General features: G+C 45.8%; 1 protein-coding gene across 4 annotated transcripts in view; it reads left to right on the forward strand.

The window, feature by feature from the left end:
* The window catches only part of dnajb2 (DnaJ heat shock protein family (Hsp40) member B2), a 99,363-nt gene that overhangs the window by 2,732 nt on the left and 73,539 nt on the right, over positions 1-23,092 (forward strand). For all 4 annotated transcript variants that reach the window (XM_043694299.2, XM_043694300.2, XM_087989354.1 and 1 more), the window contains exon 2: positions 15,944-16,033. In XM_043694299.2, coding sequence (XP_043550234.2) covers positions 15,969-16,033 — 65 coding nt within the window. In that variant the 5' untranslated portion in view covers positions 15,944-15,968. The remainder of the gene's footprint in view (positions 1-15,943; positions 16,034-23,092) is intronic.

The raw sequence follows: 23,092 nt of genomic DNA on the forward strand, positions 1-23,092 counted from the left end.
GTTCAATAATGTCCTTTAGGGAAGGAAACTGCCATCCTTACCTGGTCTGGTCTACACGTGACTCCAGACCCACAGCCAATGTGGTTGATTCTTAAATACCTGATAGGCAGTTAAGGATGGACAATAAATGCTGGCCTAGCCAGGGATGCCCTCATCCCAAGAATGAATTTAGAAAAAAAAACCCTGTAACCCTAAATCCAACCACTGTTACCCCTTCAGGCAAATTCCATCCACTTCTGTGGGTGCATTTCAGATCATAACTCACTGCTTTTAAAAATATGTATTATGCTTAGATTAGATTAGATTCCCTACAGTGTGGAAACAGGCCCTTCGGCCCAACAAGCCCACACCGACCCTCCAAAGATTAACCCACCTGGACCCACTTCCCTCTGACTAATACACCTAACACTATGGGCAATTTAGTGTGGCCAATTCACCTGACCTGCACATCTTTTGGTTCTTGCCTACAAACAATAATCCACAGTATTGTTGGTTTTTCATGCATTGACGTTTTCATAAACTCTTGAACTAGGGATCATCGAGATGTACAGCATAGGAAGAGACCCTTCGGTCCAAGGCATCCATGCTGACCAGATATCCCAACCCAATCTAGTCCCATTTGCCAGCGCTGGGCCCATATTCCACTAAACCCTTCCTATTCATATACCCATCCAGATGCCTTTTAAATTATGCAATTGTACCAACCTCCACCACTTCCTCTGGCAGCTCATTCCATACACGTACCACCCTCTGTGTGAGAAAGTTGCCCCTTAGGTATTATGCCTTTTATATCTTACCCCTCTCACTCTAAACCTAAGTCCTCTAGTTATGGACTCCCCACCCCAGGGAAAAGACCTTGTCTATTTACCTTACCCATGCTCCTCATGATTTTATAAACCTCTATAAGGTCACCCCTCAGCCTCCGACGCTCCAGGGAAAACAGCCTATTCAGCCTCTCCCTGTAGTTCAAACCCTCCAACCCCTTTAAATACTGAAAGGGAATAATCAGGAGCATCTTCCAAAAAGAGGTGTCAGCCGTTCAGTCATACACGTTCAGGAATTATGTGCAGGAGTAACTCACTCAGACCCTTGAGCCTGTGTGGCCATTCAAAAAAAATCCACGTTCCCTAATAATTATCATGGCAGGCAGGATGTGGTTGCACTGGAGGAGGATCAAAAGTGGGGAGGCGGGGGTGGTGAGGCCTGGCCTGGGTGCTGGGTCAATTTGGGAGTGGTGGTGGGAGAGAGCCTGGCCCGGGTGCTGGGGCAGTGTGGGAATGGTGGGGTGGGGGAGAACCTGGTCCGGCGGTGAGGGGGTGGTGGGGGTAGAGCCTGGTCGGGTGTTGGGGTAGTGGGGATAGAGCCGGGCCTGGGTGCTAGGGTAGTGGGGGTGAAGCCTGGCCCAGGTGCTGGGGTAGTGGGGGTAGAGCCTGGCCCGGGTGCTGGGGTAGTGGGGGTGAAGCCTGGCCCAGGTGCTGGGGTAGTGGGGGTAGAGCCTGGCCCAGGTGCTGGGGTAGTGGGGGTGAAGCCTGGCCCGGGTGCTGGGGTAGTGGGGGTAGGAGCCTGGCCTGGGAACTGGGGTAGTGGGGGTAGAGCCTGGCCCAGGTGCTGGGGTAGTGGGGGTGAAGCCTGGCCCGGGAACTGGGGTAGTGGGGGTGAAGCCTGGCCTGGGTGCTGGGGTAGTGGGGGTAGAGCCTGGCCCGGGTGCTGGGGTAGTGGGGGTGAAGCCTGGCCTGGGTGCTGGGGTAGTGGGGGTAGAGCCTGGCCCGGGTGCTGGGGTAGTGGGGGTAGAGCCTGGCCCGGGAACTGGGGTAGTGGGGGTGAAGCCTGGCCTGGGTGCTGGGGTAGTGGGGGTAGAGCCTGGCCCGGGTGCTGGGGTAGTGGGGGTGAAGCCTGGCCTGGGTGCTGGGGTAGTGGGGGTAGAGCCTGGCCCAGGTGCTGGGGTAGTGGGGGTAGAGCCTGGCCCAGGTGCTGGGGTAGTGGGGGTAGAGCCTGGCCCAGGTGCTGGGGTAGTGGGGGTGAAGCCTGGCCTGGGTGCTGGGGTAGTGGGGGTGAAGCCTGGCCTGGGTGCTGGGGTAGTGGGGGTGAAGCCTGGCCTGGGTGCTGGGGTAGTGGGGGTGAAGCCTGGCCTGGGTGCTGGGGTAGTGGGGGTGAAGCCTGGCCCAGGTGCTGGGGTAGTGGGGGTAGAGCCTGGCCCGGGTGCTTGGGTAGTGGGGGTAGAGCCTGGCCTGGGTGCTGGGCCGTGGGGATGGAGCCTGGCCTGGGTGCTGGGGCAGTGGGGATGGAGCCTGGCCTGGGTGCTGGGGTAGTGGGGGTAGAGCCTGGCCCGGGTGCTGGGGTAGTGGGGGTAGAGCCTGGCCCGGGTGCTGGGGTAGTGGGGGTAGAGCCTGGCCCAGGTGCTGGGGTAGTGGGGGTAGAGCCTGGCCCAGGTGCTTGGGTAGTGGGGATGGAGCCTAGCCTGGGTGCTGGGGCAGTGGGGATGGAGCCTGGCCCGGGTGCTGGGGTAGGGGGGGTAGAGCCTGGCCCGGGTGCTGGGGTAGTGGGGATGGAGCCGGGCCTGGGTGCTGGGCCGTGGGGATGGAGCCGGGCCTGGGTGCTGGGCCGTGGGGATGGAGCCGGGCCTGGGTGCTGGGCCGTGGGGATGGAGCCGGGCCTGGGTGCTGGGCCGTGGGGATGGAGCCGGGCCCGGGTGCTGGGGCAGTGGGAGAGGCTTACTCCAAGTGCGAGGCAGTGGATGTGGCCTGTCTGTGGGAGCTGGAAGGCAGGTGGTGTGTCCATTGAAGGTTGGGTAAATGGCGGTATGCATGCATTATGAGCCAGCCTCCCTTCTGTCTGAGGAGTGATGGGAAAAAGGGTAGGACACTGCAAAGGCAGTCAGGGAGAGAGGGTGAGAGGGCTACTGATAGGAAATAAAATATAAACTCCTATTCTATTGTACAGTCTATTTCACATCCATCCTTTGACAGACAGGCTGATCCTCTTATTGGGTAAAAACAATGACTGCAGATGCTGGAAACCAGATTCTGGATCAGTGGTGCTGGAAGAGCACAGCAGTTCAGGCAGCATCCGAGGAGCAGGAAAATCCTCTTATTGCCAGAGAACAATGTCAGCCTGCTTTCTGCTCATTGTGTGTCTTGGAGGTGACATATTCAGGAAACTCAGTCCACTGGTCTGACCAAATCTTCAGGAATCTGTCCCTATATATGTTAAAGCTCTGTATCTAGTTCTGCTTTATAATACTCCTGTGAAGCAGCTCAGGGTATTTTATTTTCATAGCTGTGATATACTAATTTATGAAGTTTTGTTGACAGGTCGCTTATGAGGGATGACCTTCTGAGACTTAGTGGTTTACCAGAGGAGGTGGTCGGTTCATTTTGAGCCTGAACTTGGGCATGTAGGTCTGTTGTGTTTGATTGAGGAGAAAGTGAGGTCTGCAGATGCTGGAGATCAGAGCTGAAAATGTGTTGCGGGAAAAGCGCAGCAGGTCAGGCAGCATCCAGGGAACAGGAGAATCGATGTTTCGGGCATAAGCCCTTCTTCAGGAAGGGCTTATGTTGTGTTTGATTGTAATGCCAAAGGAAATATTTGTCAGTTTTTGAGGCTGTTTAAGTCTTTGCAGCAATGGAGGTGGGAATGGGATGTAGAGGGATAATCTGGCTTTTGGAACTTATTGGGTGGATGTAAATTCCTTGAAATCGTTCAAGGCAGATTTGAATAGATTTTCAGTAGATGAGGGAGTCGAGGGTAATGGGGACTGCCCGAAAAATGAAGATGAGACCTCAACCAGATTAGCCACGATCTTATAGAATTGGGGGAATAGGGCTGAATGGCCTACTCGTGGTTCAAAATGTTGCATTCCTGTGGACTATCTATTTTCATCTCCCTTCCTTTCTGCTTCCTGAATCCAGGGCTCTCCGTCCACTTGATAGTGCCATGGTGCCAAATTTAGTTTGCTTTGCCTCGCTTCATGTTTGACTCAAGTGTCGTGTGCGTGTGATATTTAAATACGTTCAGATACAAGGAGTGGCTAGTATTTATTGCATTCACACAATAGTCACATTTCACTCGTGGTTCAGTGGCAGTCTCTGCCAAGAGAGGAAAGGCTATTTTGCACAAGTGTTTAGGAGCTGGAATGCACTGCTGAAAGCATGATGGATACAGAATCAGAGAGTCATACAGTACAGCAGAGGCCCTTTGATCCACTGATGCACTGCCAAAACTGCTCTACAACCTATACCTTCCCACTTTCCTACACTAAGTCCATAGTTTTGAATGTTAAGACATTTTATGTGTTCATCCATGCACTTTTTAAAGTTTGTGAGGTTTCCTGTCTCAACTAACCTCCCAGACAGTAAATTCCAGATCCCCACTAGCCTCTGGGTGAAAAGTAAATTCATCAAATTCCCTCTCAACTTTCTGCCTTTCACTGTAAAAGTAAACCCGTTGTTCATAAATATGATGACCCTGTGTTAGAACAGGTAAGAATGATGAGGTTGTGTGTCTGTCTATCAGTGCGAGGGGTGGGTGGGTGTGTGGGTGGATGTGTAAGTGCATGTGACAGCATGTATGTACATGAACGGGTGTGTGTGTGTGAGACAGCATGTATGTACGTGAATGAGAGTGTGTGTGACAGTGTGATTTAATGAGGATGACAGAATACGAGTGAGTGTGTGAAGGTATTTGCTTCAATGTGTGAGAGTTTGTCAGAGTGCGAACATAGAGTGGAATGCACTGAGTGATTGGGAATGTGTGTGTGACTGGGAGAGTGTGTGAGTGTCCAGGAGTCTGTGCCTTTTGTGAATTATTACTGGGGCAGGGACAGCTTGGGGTTTATAGACAGTTCCCACCTATTGGACTATCGACACTCAAACTTTACAGTGAGATGGGCACACTGACAGGCACCATCTTTCATCCATCGACGTACTTAGGAACACAATCAATACATACATGCATGTGTGTACACACTGCAGTCAAGATATATGTACCCAGAATCTCACTGACACACCCTTAGGAACAATCCCCAGTCTCTGCTCAGCCCCCTGTATTTGTCGGGGAGGGGACAGATTCAGTGTCTTGGGGCTGAGAGTGGGATCACAAGTGATTTTGTTTTACAGAGTTGTTTTAAACACTGTACACTGGCATTGTCAATGCTGATACTGCTTTTGACAGATTCAAAAGAAGCCTCCAAAATGGAGAGACACACACACGATGAACCAAATGACCTTATTCTATGTTGTATAGCTCTTAACTATCCATGGAATAGAAACATAGTAGTGGCTTTAAATCAGTGAAATGATACAGCTGTAAAACATGAGGTAAGAAGCACAGCGCAGGTCAGTCATACATCTGCGTGACAGAAGAGGGTGGAAGTGAGTATAACCAGGATGGGAGGAGTCTTCGATTATGTTAGTTGCTTTCCTGAGGCAGCAGGAATTGTAGATGGAAGGATGGTGTTTGCATAATGGACTAGGCTGTGTTCACGACTTTCTGTGATTTCTTGCGGTCTGAGGAATAGTAGTTGCCATACCACACTAATGCATCCAGATAGGATGCTTTCTACAGTACACCTATAAAAACTTCCATGTTTTTGTGAAGATCTGTAGCTTGGGAGCTGGTTGGATTCGTTGTTGGTCTGTTTGCTGAGCTGGTAGGTTTGTTGGCAGATGAGAATGATTACTCATCGTTCAACTCCATCAGCAAACACATTAACCTGGACCCAGTATACAAACTGCTGCAATGGAAAGACCAGGAACAGCACAAACAGAACCACATCAGTTCATAGCAGAAGAGCACGGCAGCGTTTCACAGGAGGTAACATAGCACTGATGATGTCTCCTAGCAAGGGGACGAAATGTCTGCCAACAAACCTACCAGCTCGGTGAACAGACCAACAACAAACCTTTGGCCACACGGTCATGAGTGTATAAGGAGTCGGAAAGTGTGGCACCGGGTAAGCACAGCAGGTGAAGAGCAGGAGAATCGATATTTCAGGCATGTCCTGATGTAGGGCTTATGTGTGAAACATCGACTCTCCCGCTCCTTGGATACTGCCTGACCTGCTGTGCTTTTCCGGTGCCACACCTTTCGACTCTGACTCTCCAGAGTGTGCCGTCCTCACTTTCTCCTGGTCGGTGTGTATAAGGAGGAGTAGGGTAAGGGGCTGAGCATGCAGCCTTGGGGGGCACTGATGTTGGGGATTATGGTGAAGGAGGTGTTGTCACTTATTCTTGCTGAGTGTGATCAGTGGGTCAGGAAGTCTCTGTTCCAGTCACAGAGCGTGGAGCGAAGGCCTAGGTGCTGGAGTTCAGAGATGAGTTTGTTTGGAATTATGCTGTTGAAGGCAGAACTGTAGTCAATAAGTATTAGGACATTATGTGACATTAAAATGTTGCCATATCTACTTGCTTGGGTAGATGTGAAAGATCTCATGGTTCCTATTTTAATGAAGAGCAGAAGAGTTCTTCCCACTATCCCTTGACCAATGTTACAAACAAAATTCGCCAAAATTCTGGGTCTTTATCACTTTGCTGTTCGTGGGAGCTTGCAGAGCAGAGTTGGCTGCTGTGTTTCGGAAATCACAGCAATAATTACCCTGCAGAATTGCTTCATTGGCTTTATATAGACGCATAATTTCATTCTTTTCAAACCAAATTGTGGCATCTCAGCACTTGGTTCACCAATGAACTTCACAGGCTTGGATTTGTATCGCGCCTTTCAGAACCTGAGCTATTCCAAAGTGATTTACAGCCAAAGGGGCCATGTACTGCGTTTGAAGTGTAGTCACTGTTATCCTGTAGGAAACCATGGCAGCCAATTTCATGCACAGCAAGCTCCCACCAATGACAACTAAGTGACGAGAATCTGTTTCAGTGGTGCTCTTTGGGGCATTGGTGAGAACTAATGTCATGAAACTTTTCAATGTTATCCCTGCGAGGGCTCTTAGTTTTGACATCTCATTGTGCACAGACGGTATGCAGAGGTCCCCGATACTGGCACTGAGACACTTGGTACCGTTTACCCTTTTCCTTCAAGAAGGACACATAGGCATTAGAGTAGAGTACAGGAAAGATTCCAGGGAACTTCACTGATGTAGAAAGTTCAGAGAAGCTGGGCCTGATCTCTGTGGAGGAGAGAAGATCAGAGATTTGGGACAGATAGTCAAAACCTTAAGGGGGTCTGATTAGACTGGATAGGACAGACCTGTTCTCATTGGTGAAAGCATCAAAAACCAAAGGACACAAACTCAAAGTCATTGGCAAAAGGTGAAATGATGATGTGAGGAAAAACTTGTTTTCCACAATGAGAGCCAGGAATTGAGGGTTTGAGTTGTAAGAAGAGGCTGTATAGGCTGGGGCGTTTTTCACTGGAGGTTGAGGGGTGATCTTATAGAGGTTTATAAAATCACGACGGGCATAGATAAGGAGAAAAGCAAAGGTCTTTTCCCTAGGCTGAGGCATTTCAAAATTAGGGGGCATTATTTTTAAGGTGAGAGGAGAAAGTTTTTAAAAAGGACGTTTTTTACATACAGAGTGGTTCTTGTATAGAATGAACTGCCAGAGGAAGTGGTGGATGCAGGTACAGTTACAACATTTAAAAGTCATTTGGATAAATTGATGAATTAGAAGGGTTTGGAGGGATATGGACCAAGCGCAGGCTAGTGGGACCAGTTTAGTTTGGGAATATGGTAGGAATGAACTAGTTGGATCAAAGGGTCTGTTTCCATGCTGTATGACTATGGCTCTGAGTGTTTAGGATCTGGATTGCACGGCCTGAGAGTGTAGTGGAGGCAGGTTCAAGGTAAATTGTCCTTCCTGGAGCTGGCATGGATACTGTGGGCTGAACTGCCTCTTTCCGTGCTGTGAGTATTCTATAACTCTGTTCCATTATCTGGTGGAGTGGGAATTGAACCCACAAAGTTCTGACTTGGAGGCAAAAACACGACCCACTGAACAATGGTAGCACCTGTCAGTGTTAATGGCTGTTTTTTTCTTTGTTGTGATTTGACCTGAAGGAAATGTGAACCTGTTTTAAAAGGTGTAGGCCATTTGGCCCATCGAGCCCACTCTGTCATTCATTAGAGTCATGGTTGATCCTCTATCTCAATGCTGTACTTCTACTCTCTCCCGTACCCCTTGACATCTTTAGCTTGTAGAAATCTTGCCAGTATCTTTTTAAAATGCATTCAGTGACTTTGACACAGGAAAATAGGGCACTGGAATCATCTTGGGTGTCATTGGTGATGTTGGAAATGTCAGGTTAAATGGGGACAGTTATTTTGTGTTTGCAAGTGATGTGTTGACTTGTTAATTATCTTTCAGAGGAATTGGCTGACTGGTTGGTTGCTTTATAACAAAAAATAGCTCTTTACTAATGATGATATGAATCATGCAGAACAGAAGAGAAAGCAGCCCTTATGTGGAGGCTGCTTGAATTGCTGCCTGTGGTTTGTTTTAAAATGTCTCTATAACTGGAGATGAGGTTGGTATTTGTGGAGTGCCTTTGCTCAAAATCTTCAGATTTAATTGCTGAGTGGGAGCATTGGCACGTTCAGGACTAGAGCCAAGAATGAACAGTTGTTAAGCCGTTTTATTGTGTTAAACATCTCATAGTGTTTACCAGGGGCTTTGATAGACTGATAAGAATTTAACATCCAGAGCACAACCTTGAGAAGGACCTAATGACCTATTTTTAATGTTGGAACAGTGACCAAAGAGGGAGGTTTCTCCCACCACACACCTAAGCTTTCACAGACCTCTGTTACTCAGACCGCTGCCCGTGTTCTGACAATCGCCAAGTCTTGTTGTTGTGTTTGCTGTGACCCACACAGGCCCCTGGCCCAACAGCACCTCAGCATTAAAACTTTAGTCCATCCTCCAGCCCTGGGAAGTGCAGTGCACAGCAAACTCCCACAAGTGAGGACGAGGTGACAAGAATCTGTTAGTGATGTTTAAGGCACCCCTGCCTTTCTTTAAAATGCTGTGGGATTTTTACTGCCCGTTTTGAGGGGGCAGATGAGCCCTTGGTTTTTCAGTGAAAGAGTAGCACTCTGTGTACACTGTGCCTGATGATCCTCCAGGATCCCTTTCTTCCTTCTGCTAGTTCCGCCCTTTTCTGCGTACTCATGATTTTTGCCTTAGCAGCAATAGCTTCAGCTGCATGAGCCTTCCATTCTGGAATTCCTGCACCAAGCCTCTTGGCCTCACAGTTTCTCCAAGATGCTCCTTTAAAACCTGTGGTTGGAGGCAGTGAAATACTGGTAATTATCCAGAGACCTTGGATGATGCTTTCGTACATTGGTTTAATCCCAACACAGAAAATTTAATCAGTTAAGTTTGCAAGTGAAAGCTGGTCTCTGTGATGGCGATAGTGACTCTGGCGCAGGTTATTGTAAAAGCCCAACTAGGTCACCAATGTCCTTTGGGGAAGGAAACTGCCATCCTTACTTGGTCTGGCCTACATGTGACTCCAGACCCACAGCAACGTGATTAACTCTTAACTACCCTCTGGGCTGCCCTCATTCTGTGAATGAATTAACATTAAAAGTGGTCATTCTTCAAATGCGTAGCTTGATGTTGAGAGTAGTAGGTGCCCATGAGCTGTCTTTTGTCTGTTGCTGTACTTGTTAAGCCCCTTGGGGTTCACTGTGTGTTAGAGGCACTTCACAGAGACAAGCTGTTGGTTCTGTGAAGGGTGATGAGCATTTAAATTCTGGTCTTGTTTGAGTCAAGGACTCTGCTGCAGTCAGTCGAGGTGTTTTTATCTGCCAGAAAGAGGGTACTGTATTTAACACTGACAGCTTTTTTGGTGCTTGGCCTGTGAAACAAGTTTATAAGTGACACTGGTGAGGACAGAAATAGCTCCTCATCACAGTCTGTGCTCATGGACTGAAAATAGAGGCCAAAGATTTTGCATGTCTGAAATCAGAGGTGTTGGAGCAGTATGTTTCTGTTTTATATAAATATATGATCCATTTATTTACACATCGTACATTTATATAAGATGACATTTGTTTCATGTATACATGTGATTTAATTTAATTCTGGATATTAATATACAGTATTAGCTGTGGCACTGTTGGCAATAGCCATAGATTCAGGTCCGGTCCTGGGACTTTTAAAGTAAAGACTACATTCCCAATGTCATACTGAGGGTGTGATGCACTGTTGGAAAGTAGATTTAAAATCTGCCCTCTTGGGTGGGCATAAAAGATGGCAAGGCACTACTGTGAAGAAGCACAGAGAAAGGTCTCCCTTGTTTCCTGACTGAAGTTTTTCCTCAAACAATGTCATTAGATTGTGTTATTTGATCATTGTCTCTTTGCTCTTTGTGGGAGCTTGTTATGTGCAAATTGGTTGATGTGTTTCCTGTGACAATGTTTCAAAAATATTTTATTCACCATAAAGTGCTTTGAGTCATTTCATTGGTCATCCAAGGCACTGTACAAATACAAGTCATACACTATGGAAACAGACCCTTTGGTCCAACCAGTACATGTCGAACATAATCCCAAACTAAACTAGTCCCACCTCCCTGCTTCTGGCTCATTGCCCTCCAAACCCTTTCCTATTCATGAACTTATCCAAATGTCTTTTAAACATTGCAATTGCACCCACATCCACCACTTCCTCAGGAAGTCATTCCACACGCCAACGACCCTGGGTGTAAAAGGAAAATTGCCCTTCATGTCTTTTGTAAATCTTTCTCCTCTCACCTTAAAACTGTACTCCCTAGTCTTGAAATACCTTGTGAAGACAACTACCATTAACTCTGCCTGTACCCGTCATTATTTTATAAACTTCTGTAAGGTCGCTTCTTTATCTTTAATCTGTCCATTAAAGATAATGAATAAGTTTAGCCACCTCCCTCTCCGTGCCTCAGGAAGGTTCTGAGGAAGGGTCACCGGATCCGAAATATTAACTCTGCTTTCTCTCCACAGATGCTGCCAGACCTACTGAGCTTTTCCAGCACTTTCTGTTTTTGTTTTGGATTTCAAGCACCGCAATTCTTTTGTCTTTTTCCCCTCTATATTGACTATATTGACTGCCTGTAAAGGTGCTGGAGGCTGCAACACTCCGTATTAAAGAAATATTTATATATCCGCTTGCAATACCAAGGAATAAAATTCAGTGGGCTGGAAAAAAGGGCTATAACACTTATGGTGTTGTTTTTGACTAGCGCAGACTCAATGGGCCGTAGGGCCTTTTCAAGTGTCATAGATCTCTATGAGTAAAGACACAATATTACAGATGTTGGAAATTTGAAGCAAACACTGAGAATGCAGCAGGCCAGGCAACATCTGTGGAGAGAGAAACCATTAACGTTTCAAGTCTGGTCTGACTCTTCTCCAGAATTCTCCTTCAGCTCTGAAGAAGACTCGAAATGTTAACGGTGTTTCTTTCTCCACAGGTGCTGCCAGACCTGCTGAGTTTCTCTTGCATTCTCTTTGTTTCCTCTATACTAACACTTGCATAGACCAGACCTGGAGTGCTAGTGTCCACGATAGGAATGATATACAGGTACTGGAGAAGGTGTGGAAAAAAATGTACTGGAATGATACAACACTGAGAAGTTATTAGAAAAGATGCGATAGAAAATATTCAATTAAGATGAATCTAGAAAAAATTAGATACGTTTTATTTGATATTACAGTCATAGAGTCAAAACTACAACACTCAAAAAGGCCCTTCGGGCCCTTCAGCACCTAACTATTCTAATCCCATTTTCCAGGACTTAGCCCAAAGCCTTTTATGCCTTGGTATTGCAGTGCATGTCTGAACCCTTCTACAATGTTATTCAGGTTTCTGCCTGTACCACCCTTAGAGGCAGTGAGTTCCAGATTCCCACCACCCTCTGGGTGAAGAGATTTTTCTTCCATCCTCTCGCAACCTCTTACCCCTTACCTGAAATCTATGTCCCACCTATTCTCCCACCATTTGTACTGGTATGGATTGTCTAGTGTCTTTTATCTGGGTGGTATGATTTTTACTGTGTACCTGACAATCTCGTCATTAGCAAGTTGCTGTTTGTGAGATCATGCTGCATTCAAATTTGCCACACTTGCTTACGTTACAAAGTGACTGCACTTGAAAAACTTAATGTGCTGTGAAGTGGGTTGGGTTGTGAAGGGTGCTACTGGAATGGAGGTCTGAGCTGTTTCAGGGTGTGGCCACGTGAGCCAGCCTTGTTTCACACTATCATGACAGAACAGCTTGACACAGAGGAAGCGGGTCAGCAGAATAGTGTCCTGCCATCCAGGAATAACAAGAGCAAAAGCCAGAACACCTGCATTTGTCTGTTCCCAATCTCGGCATGGATACAAATCCTTCAGGCCTACTAGTCCACGTTGACCATGTTTCCAAACTAAACTAGTCCCGCCTGCCTGCTTTGGGCCCATATCCCTCCAAACCATCCCTATTCATGAACTTATCCAAATGTCTTTTAAACTGTAACTACATCCATCACACACAAACCATTCTCTACGTAAAAGAAGTTGCCCCTCAGGTCCTTTTTAAATCTTCCTCCTCTCACCTTAAAAATATGCCTCTTAGTTTTGAAATCCTCCACTCCAAGGAGAAGACACTTTATTTGTGCCCCACATGATTTTATAAACCTAATTAAGGTCACCCCTCAACCTACGCTCCAATGGAAAAGGTTCCAGCCTTTCCAGTCTATCTTTATATCTCAAACACTGCATTTCTGGTAATATGCTGGTAAATCTTTTCTGGACCCTCTCCAGTTTGATAATATACTTCCTGTAACAGTCATTGGGGACTGATGAGGTCAGACCTCTAACATAGATGTGCAGAGTACAGGGTGTGAAGGACTTCTCAATGATTTAAGTTTCAGCTACATTGCTGCCATGGACTTTCAGTACATTTTGTTGGTTTTATTTCTTTCTCATTTCCCTGAAGATATGTGGCCTCCATACGAAAGGGTTTATTATGTGAAGCTTCTGAGAGGGGACTGGCTAATGCAAGTTGTGACATTTCAGCAGAAAGGAATCTGCTGTGGCTTTGCGAGTGTTTGGAAGAATGCAGTGGTTGACTCTTGTGACGCAGTAGTAGTGTCCCTACCTATGAAATAGGAGGCCCAAGATCAAATCTCACCCACTCCAGAGCTGTGTAATAACATCTCTGAGTAGGTTGATCAGAAAACAGCACATGCTGTCCTGCTGTAGTCATGTGTCTGCTGTAACTTACTTTCACTTTGGAAAGATTAGCTATTAAATACAATATTTGAAACATGGTGTCAGAACTGAGATGGTAAGATTGGGTGAATTTTAGTGTAAAATAGAGAAGAATTGAATCATCACAGTGCGGAAACAGGCCATTTGGCCCAACAAGTCCGCACTGACCCTCCAAACAGTAACCCACCCAGACCCATTCCCCTACCCTGTTACTCTACATTTCCCCCGACTAATGCACCTAACCTCCACATCCCTGGACACAATGGGCAATTTAGCGTGGCCAATTCACCTAACCTGTACATCTTTGGATTGTGGGAGGAAACCGGAGCACCCGGAGTAAACCCATGCAGACACAGGGTACATGTGCAAACTCCACACAGACAGTTGCCTGAGGCTGGGATTGAACCCGGACAGCAGTGCTAACCATTGAGCCACCGTGTCGCCCTGTGCTCTGCAATTGGATGAATCAGAATGCCTGTGGATTTTCCACTCCCTACTACTGTCCAAAGAACGAAGGAATGAGACAGAATTGAAATTAATTCCATTCTCAGTAGCAAAACTGTGTAGTAGCAAGAAAATTGAATAGAAAGAAGTAAGTTTTGCAATTGTTTTATCAGTGTTCCAAGTTGCATTTCGCTTGGGGATCTCCTTGCACAGCTGTGAACATAGACGGGGCATAATTTCAAAGACTGCAGAGACATACTTTGAAGCTCGTGCTGAGTAGCATCTCCTGGATGCAGCAGCACCTTCTGGATGCAGCAGCACCTTCTGGATGCAGCAGCACCTTGATGTGGTCACATACTGCCTCTGCATTTGGGGAATGGAAGGATTTACTGTTGATGGAAGTGTCTGGTGGTTTTGGTGCATTTATGTCAATGTGGGTGCAGTTAATGACTCTCTGTACTTTAGGAAAGCCTGTTAATTCTGCAAATCCCCTAGGGTCCACTGCATCGCATCAGGAAGTTTACATGCTCCCACCAGGTGAAGAGACTAACAGTGAGCTCCTGTTCACATGCCTCTCTTGCGAATATGCAAAAGTACCATCCCATTTTTCAGCTTCTTGTGCATGATGCACACTGTCCCTGTATATGGCACACTCTCCTTCCTTCCCACAGGGAAGCCTGGTGAGGAAGGCAAAAGACACCTATCCTTCCAAGGTCTCAGGCCCTAACCTCTGACACACTTCAGTATCAGCTACTAACCTGGTTTGAAATGGTTTACCTTCTGCAGCACTTACTGAAACTTTTAAATCTTTTTAAAGGGTACCTGACTTCTCGAAAGAACTCTTTTGAGGCTACAGCCTTCTTTCAAAGTCTTAAATTCCTCCAGTTGTGTTCAGAAAATCTCTCTGACAAAAATCATAAGGATTGAAGGCACCTGTACTTTTAAAAGATGGTGCAGTGCTATGGAACTAACAATTTGCATTTCAGTAACATCTTAATGTTTTCACAAGGCATTCCACAGGCACCATTATCAAAACAAATGACAGTCAAGTGAGATAATAGGACAGGTGACAAAAGGCTTGGTAGGTTTTAATGTGTTCCTTAAAGGATGATTTGATTTGATTTATTATTGCCACATATACCTAAGTACAATGAAAAGTTATGTTTGCCTGCAGTACAGGCAGATCATACTGTACAAAGTGCATTAGGGTAATAGAACAGAACAAGGAAGACAATGTTAAAGCTGTAGAGAAGGTGCACAGAGAGATCAACATTAAATATTTGAGAGGTCCATTTAGAAGTCTAATTACATCAGAGAAGAAGCTGCTCTTGAATCTGTTGGTACATATGTTTAAACTTTTATATCTTCTGGCCGTCAGAAGGGAGCATAATTGGGGTTGTGGGGAAGGGGGTCTTTGATTATGTCCTGAGGCAGCGAGAAGTGAAGATAGAGTCACTGGTTGGAAGGTTGGTTTGTGTGATGGCCTGGCTGTGTTCACAACTTTGTAGTTTCTTGCAATCGTGAGCAGAGCAGTGGCCGGACCAAGCTGTGATGCATCTGGATGTGGTGCATCTATAGAATTTGGTAAGTGTCTTTAAGGACATGACGAATTTCCTTAGCCTCATGAGAAAGTAGAGGTGTTGTTGTGCTTTCTTGACCATCGCGTCAATGTGGGTGGTCCAAGACAGATTGTTGATGATCATCACTCCCAGGAGCTTGATGCTCTTGACCATCTTCACCTCAGCTCCATCCATGTATGTAGGGGTGTGCCCCCTACGTTGCTTCCTGAAGTCTATGACCAGATCCTTCATTTTGCTGATGTTGAGGGAGTGTTTGTTGTCCTTACACCATGCCACCAAGCATTCTATCTCTTTCCTGGATGAGAGAGAATTGGAGATTTTTAGGAAGGGAATTCCAGAGTTTGGGGTCCAGGCAGCTGAAGGCTACAGTCACCAGTGTGGGATAATGAAAATGGGAATGTGTAAGGGCTCAGACTTGGAGGATTGTAGAGATCTGGGACGGTTGTAGGGATGGAGGAGGTTACAAAAATGGAGAGGCTTTGGAAAAATTTGAAAACAAAAATGATAACTTTACTGTTGAAAGAACTTAAAAGTTGCTATAGGAGATAAAACATCAACGCTTTTGGTTTTGCAAACAGACTTGAAACATTGGCATCCTTTTATGAAGTTTGTTTCTTGCATTCAGTTCTCATAAATGTAAGACTCAAAGCTTCAATTTCTTGTCTCCTTTTAGCAGAGTTGTGAAAAGATATGACTATTAAATATTGACATGCACCTTGTTTCTGCCTTGTAGCCAGAACATAACTGTATTGGGGGAAATGGTGGGCTACTACAATATCCTGGGAGTCTCTCACAATTCCTCTCAAGAAGATATCAAAAAAGCGTAAGTATTTATGTCTCTGTGCCTATATGCATGCTATGACTTGGAGGTGCCAGTGTTGGATGGGGTGGACAAAGTTGAAAGTCACACAACACCAGGTTATAGTCCAACAAGTTTATTTGGAAGCACTAGCTTTCAGAGCAAAGGATTGGCGCTTGGAAAAGGAGTGTTTCCAAATAAACCTGTTGGGCTATAACCTGGTGTTGTGTGATTTTTAACTAGATGCATGCTGACGTTTTTACAGTGAATGTATCTGTAAGTTAACTGGATGCTTGTGTAAACTGGCCTGGAACATGGGAATTATTGGACGATGACGGATCTACTGACCTACATCACCTTCTAATCATCCTGGTACGTGATACGATGTAGTTGTTCACTAATCATAATGGTCAGTCTCTGTCAGTGAGTCCACAACAAGTTCAGGCATGAGATAAGAACGTTCCCACTGATGGAGAGCTTTGAGCGTCATGGAATCGTAGAATCCTTACAGTGTGGAAGCAGGCTATTTGACCCATTGAGTCCACACTCACCCTGTGAAGAGCATCTCACCCAGACCCAGCCCCCTAGATTATCCCTGCAGCCCTGCATTACCCATGGCTGACCCACCTAGCCTACACATCCCTGGACACAATTTAGCATGGCCAGTTCACCTAAACTGCACATCTTTGGATTGTGGGAGGAAACCGGAGCAAATACACACAGACACGGGGAGAATGTGCAAACTCCATACTGTCAATCATTGGAGGATAGAATTGAACTTGGGCACTGGTGCTGTGAGGCAGCAGTGCTAACCACTGAGCCACCATGCCATCATAAGACCAAAGTTACGTGTTTCTTCAAAACCACATTATGCACGCCACCTGACAGATCCTAAATTCTGTTTTCTGAAAGAAACCTATCCACTGTGTTTAAATGAGTCCACACAACCTGCTTCCACTGCCTGTCTATGGAGCCTGTTCCAAATTTGAACCACTTGCTCACTGAAATGAAACTTTATGGGAGAAGGGGTGACTAGGTGTCATAAAATTATTAGAAATGGAGTGGACTGTTCAGCCCCTGGAGCTTGCTCTGTTCTGTATTTAGTAAGATTACAGTTGATCTAATTTTGGTTTTAACTCCTCTTTCCTGTCTGAAAGCTATAAATCCTTGACTCCCCTGTTCCCTTCCCTCAGAGTTAAAAACCACACAACACCAAGTTATAGTCCAACAGGTTTATTTGGAAGCACTAGCTTTCGGAGCGCTGCTCCTTCATCAGGTGGTTGCAGAGTACAACTTTGTACACCCCAGACCAACACCTCCACCTCCAAACCCTTCCTTCAGTGAAGTTATCAGTTATGCAGCTCCCTGTTCCTTCAAAAGTGGGTAGAATTAGGAGCAGGAATAGGTCACTTTACCCCTTAAAAACCACTATACCATTCAATAAGATCATGATAACCTTTCACTCTCCCCGCACCCCTCTTGCTTATCAAGAATATTTACCTTATATTCAAGGACTTTGCTTCCATCAACTTCCAAAGACTCATGACCCTCAGAGAAAATTTCTTCTTAGGTCTGTCTTTGGTAGTCAACTCTTTACTTTTAAACAGCGACTCCTAGTTCTATACTCTCCCAGAAGATCAACCATCCTTTCCTTAGCTGTTCTGACTAGATCGCTCACAATACATCAGAATAGTCACCTCTTACTCTTCAACATTCCAGCAGATACAACCCTAGTCTGTGCAGCCTTTCCTCAAAGAACAACAACCTGCCTATTCCAGATACTGGTCCAGTAAACTTCTGTGAGTTACTGGGAATCCCTGCTCTATCTGCATGGGACATCTGGAATTAGCACTGATCTCTCACGTAGAAAATAGGCCTCTGGTTCAAAATGCTTTCCAGAGTGCAATGAATTTTAAAATGATCACATGACCCAATGAACAAGTTGATATAACAGTAAGTATAACTGTGCAGGGAACATGGAAAAGTCATAGTATCATACAGCATGGAAACAGGCCCTTTGGCCTAACTTGTCCATGCTGACCAGAATACCTGAACTGAACTGGTCCTGTATGCCAATATCTCTGTAAAGCTTTCCTATCCTTATACCTGTCCAAATGCCTTTTAAATGTTGTAATTATACTCGCACCCTCCACTTTTGATAACATCCTCATAAATCTCTTTTTAGTTTAACAACATCCTTCTTATAGCAGGGCGACCAGAATTATATGCAGTACTCCAAATATGCTCTTATCGATATCTTGTACAGCTGTAACATGACATCCTAACCCCTGTACTCCGTGCTCTGACCAATGAAGGCAAGTATGCCAAATGCTGTCTTCACCACCCTGCTGACCTGTGATGTCGAGTCAAACAATCAAGGTGAATCATGGGATCCTTCCAATGCAGGAAGAGGCCTTTTGGCCCGTTGTGTCGACACTGTCCCTGCAAAGAGCGTACGACCCAGGCCCACACCCACAACCTATCCCCATAACCCCACATTACTGTGGTTCGTCGATTTAGGCTGCACATCTCTGGACACTGAGGCAACTTAGCATGGTCAATCCACCTAACCCGAAGGTGGTGGTCAGGAGCATTGTGAGCACTTGAGAACAGATTCATGGTGAGATGGCAGACTGAAAATAAATAAATAGTGAAATTACACATTGGATAATTAGTTTACATCAGTGGACAAGTGTCAGGGCAATCGCACCGGACAGAGGTAGAAACAAATTGCTGAAGAAACCTGATTATGGCAGTGTCTGTGGAGAGAGAAGTGGAGTTAACTTTTTAAGTCCAATCTAGCTTTGGTTTGACAACTGAGACTAGAGCACTTGCTAAAATGATAGAAAATTAGAAATTATGGAAACTCAAAGATACTTGGGGTATCCATGTTCACGGAGCATTAAAATGGCATGAACAGAAAATGCTAAAGTAATGCTGGCCTTTGTATCTGGAGAACTACGGTACAAGAGCTAGAGGTTAAACCACAGCTGAACAAAGCCCTGGTCAGACCGCACTTGGAGGTACTGAGAGGAATTTCTGCGCATCGCAACTAGAGAAGGAACTATTAATGTTGGAGGGACTGTTGTAAATGTACAATTGTGGGGGCTCCAAGATTAAATTATGAGGAGGGTTTACAGAAAATAGAGTTGTCTTCCTTGAAATTTAGGTTATGAGGTGATTTGATCAGAGTTTGCCTGTCTGAAATCTCAAGGAAATAAGGGTCAATCTCCAGGATGCTGACAAGAGCAGAAAAAAAAGGAGAAAAGTCATTAGAGAATCAATGCAGTTGTTTTTAGAAATCATTTGAACTATTATTCATTTTTCTTCTGGGGAGAAGGTAGGAGAATGGGACTGAGAAACATACCAGTCATAATAGAATTGTAGAGCAGACTTGATGGGCCGAATGGCCTAGTTTTGCTCCTGTAGCTTAAGATCTTATAAATGTTGGAGATGGGAGGGGAAGAAAGAGGCCATTTGACTTTGACAGTCAAGAATCATCCAGTTGGGTAATAACAAGTCCTTTCACTTTCCAATTGGACATGGTTAAAAATCTTCGAGAGAAAGTGAGGGCTGCAGATGCTGGGATCAGAGCTGAAAATGTGTTGCTGGAAAAGCGCAGCAGGTCAGGCAGCATCCAAGGAGCAGGAGAATCGACGTTTCGGGCATAAGCCCTTCTTCAAGAAACTGAAGCCCATTCCTGAAGAAGGGCTTATGCCCAAAACGTCGATTCTCCTGTTCCTTGGATGCTGCCTGACCTGCTGCGCTTTTCCAGCAACACATTTTCAGCATGGTTAAAAATCACCAGGTTATAGTCCAACAGGTTTAATTGGAAGCACACTTGCTTTCGGAGCGACGCTCCTTCATCAGGTGATAGTCATTGGACATGAGAAGACATTACATTATGAGGATAGTCCAGCTGCAGCAATATCGGGGGTGAGACTGGTGGAGGTCACATGATGAAACCACCAGAAATACATCCAGTCAGATTTGCTTATCCACCTGCCACCCCATTCCCCTTGAATGAGGCCTCCTGGTATCAACTGCAAAACCGACCAAAGCTGATTTCCACCAGAGCTTCAAATCAAGAGATTTGTTCATATTGCCATGATTTCTGTAACCAGCAGGATTTCTGAAACAGTATTTCTACAGGGTTGGGGTATGAACGTCAGCGAGCTGGAGTATCTGGGCAGGTGCAGTTGAAACTCGTTGGATTTCCCCTTTGACCCAAGGTTCTTTCCAATGCACTAATTTAAAATTATTGAGATTATATCACATGTTTAAACCATTACTGCTTAACAAGCAGCTTGCGGCAGATAAGACAGCAAGTGTAGAAATCTGTTTCATTTCTGCAGATAATAGTCCTTTTAACATGACTTGCAGGTTTATTGCAATTGATGTATTACTAGAAGATGCAAAGCTGAACAGAAAACCCATTGTCTCTTGTAATATTTCCATATGGAGTAAAAGTTAATACCATTCGATAATTAGTCATTTGAGCATTGCTGAAAATGTCATATTTTGCAAAGCACTCATATTGCACTCATCAGGTTAATTTGCAAGCTAGAAGAGGGCACTGCAGATGCTGGAGATTAGAGTCGAGATTAGAGTGGTGCTGGAAAAGCACAGCAGGTCAGGCAGCATCCGAGGAGCAGGAAAATTGACGTTTCAGGCAAAACGGAATTCCTGATGAAGGGCTTTTGCTTGAAACGTCGATTTTTCTGCTCCTCGGATGCAGTCTGACCTGCTGTGCTTTTCCAGCACCACTCTAATGTAGACTCTGATCTCCAACATCTGCAGTACCCACCCTCACCTATTACCCACTGATTTGTCAAGTGATGTTTGATTTTGCAAGCAGGTACCAGTTAGCACTTTCCTCTCATGCAGTTTAAATGTTGTTTACTGTTTCCATTAGCATTTCTTGCAGATTGTCCTGATGCATGTTAAAGCTTTGACAAAATGTTGCTGACAAGATGAAACAATAATTATTGGCATACTTGCAGCACTTTATCTTAAACCAATTAATTAACTAATTAGTTTTAAGTTAAACATCCCAAAGAGAAACGTTGTCAAAAGTTGAAAGTAGGTAACATTAGGGTAGACCAAAACCCCAGTGAAAGAAGGATATTTTCAGGACTGAAAGAAAGAGAGAGCATGGCTTAGGAAGGAAATTGCTAATTCCTGTGACTTGAGCAGTTGACTGCACATGGCAATTGTAAAGTGATTAAATTAAGGAATATGTGCAATTGTAGTAGAGCAGAGATTGTGGAGTGTTTTGGGTTGGAGAGGATTACAGGAATAAAAAGGGGCTTTAGCCATGAGAAAATAATGATGAGTTTAAATCAGTGCCTTCCTAGAACCTGAAGTCAGTATAGCTCAATGAACAGGTTGTGGGTTAATGAATGAGACTTGGTTCACTCTTGTTTTCCTACCATTCAGTCCATTTGAGCCTGATTCATGATTCCACTAGATTGGCTAGTTCAGATGCAGGGAGCAGAGTTCTGGATGAGGTCAGTTTTATGGAGTGTGGGAATGATGATAGGGAGGCCATGTGAGTGATGATAGGGTGGCCATGTGAGTGATGATAGGGAGGCCATGTGAGTGTTGATAGGGTGGCCATGTGAGTGATGATAGAGAGGCCATGTGAGTGTTGATAGGGAGGCCATGTGAGTGATGATAGGGAGGCCATGTGAGTGATGATAGGGAGGCCATGTGAGTGATGATAGGGAGGCCATGTGAGTGATGATAGGGAGGCCATGTGAGTGATGATAGGGAGGCCACGTGAGTGATGATAGGGAGGCCATGTGAGTGATGATAGGGAGGCCATGTGAGTGATGATAGGGAGGCCATGTGAGTGATGATAGGGAGGCCATGTGAGTGATGATAGGGAGGCCATGTGAGCGATGATAGGGAGGCCATGTGAGTGATGATAGGGAGGCCATGTGAATGATGATAGGGAGGCCATGTGAGTGATGATACGGAGGCCATGTGAGTGATGATAGGGAGGCCATGTGAGTGATGATAGGGAGGCCATGTGAGTGATGATAGGGAGGCCATGTGAGCGATGATAGGGAGGCCATGTGAGTGATGATAGGGAGGCCATGTGAGTGATGATAGGGAGGCCATGTGAGTGATGATAGGGAGGCCATGTGAGTGATGATAGGGAGGCCATGTGAGCGATGATAGGGAGGCCATGTGAGTGATGATAGGTGGCCATGTGAGTGATGATAGGGAGGCCATGTGAGTGATGATAGGGAGGCCATGTGAGCGATGATAGGGAGGCCATGTGAGCGATGATAGGGAGGCCATGTGAGTGATGATAGGTGGCCATGTGAGTGATGATAGGTGGCCATGTGAGTGATGATAGGGAGGCCATGTGAGTGATGATAGGGAGGCCATGTGAGTGATGATAGGGAGGCCATGTGAGTGATGATAGGGAGGCCATGTGAGCGATGATAGGGAGGCCATGTGAGTGATGATAGGGAGGCCACGTGAGTGATGATAGGTGGCCATGTGAGTGATGATAGGGAGGCCATGTGAGTGATGATAGGGAGGCCATGTGAGTGATGATAGGGAGGCCATGTGAGCGATGATAGGGAGGCCATGTGAGCGATGATAGGGAGGCCATGTGAGTGATGATAGGGAGGCCATGTGAGCGATGATAGGGAGGCCATGTGAGTGATGATAGGTGGCCATGTGAGTGATGATAGGGAGGCCATGTGAGCGATGATAGGGAGGCCATGTGAGCGATGATAGGGAGGCCATGTGAGCGATGATAGGGAGGCCATGTGAGTGATGATAGGGAGGCCATGTGAGTGATGATAGGGAGGCCATGTGAGTGTTGATAGGGAGGCCATGTGAGCGATGATAGGGAGGCCATGTGAGCGATGATAGGGAGGCCATGTGAGTGATGATAGGGAGGCCATGTGAGTGTTGATAGGGAGGCCATGTGAGTGTTGATAGGGAGGCCATGGGAGCGATGATAGGGAGGCCATGTGAGTGTTGATAGGGAGGCCATGTGAGCGATGATAGGGAGGCCATGTGAGTGTTGAAATAGTAGAATGTAGAGGCAAGATAAACCTA

Source organism: Chiloscyllium plagiosum, unplaced genomic scaffold (genome assembly GCF_037043375.1).
Source record: "Chiloscyllium plagiosum isolate Xiang-an unplaced genomic scaffold, Cpla_swu_hap1 HiC_scaffold_7, whole genome shotgun sequence".
In the NCBI taxonomy this organism is placed as follows: Eukaryota; Metazoa; Chordata; class Chondrichthyes; order Orectolobiformes; family Hemiscylliidae; genus Chiloscyllium; species Chiloscyllium plagiosum.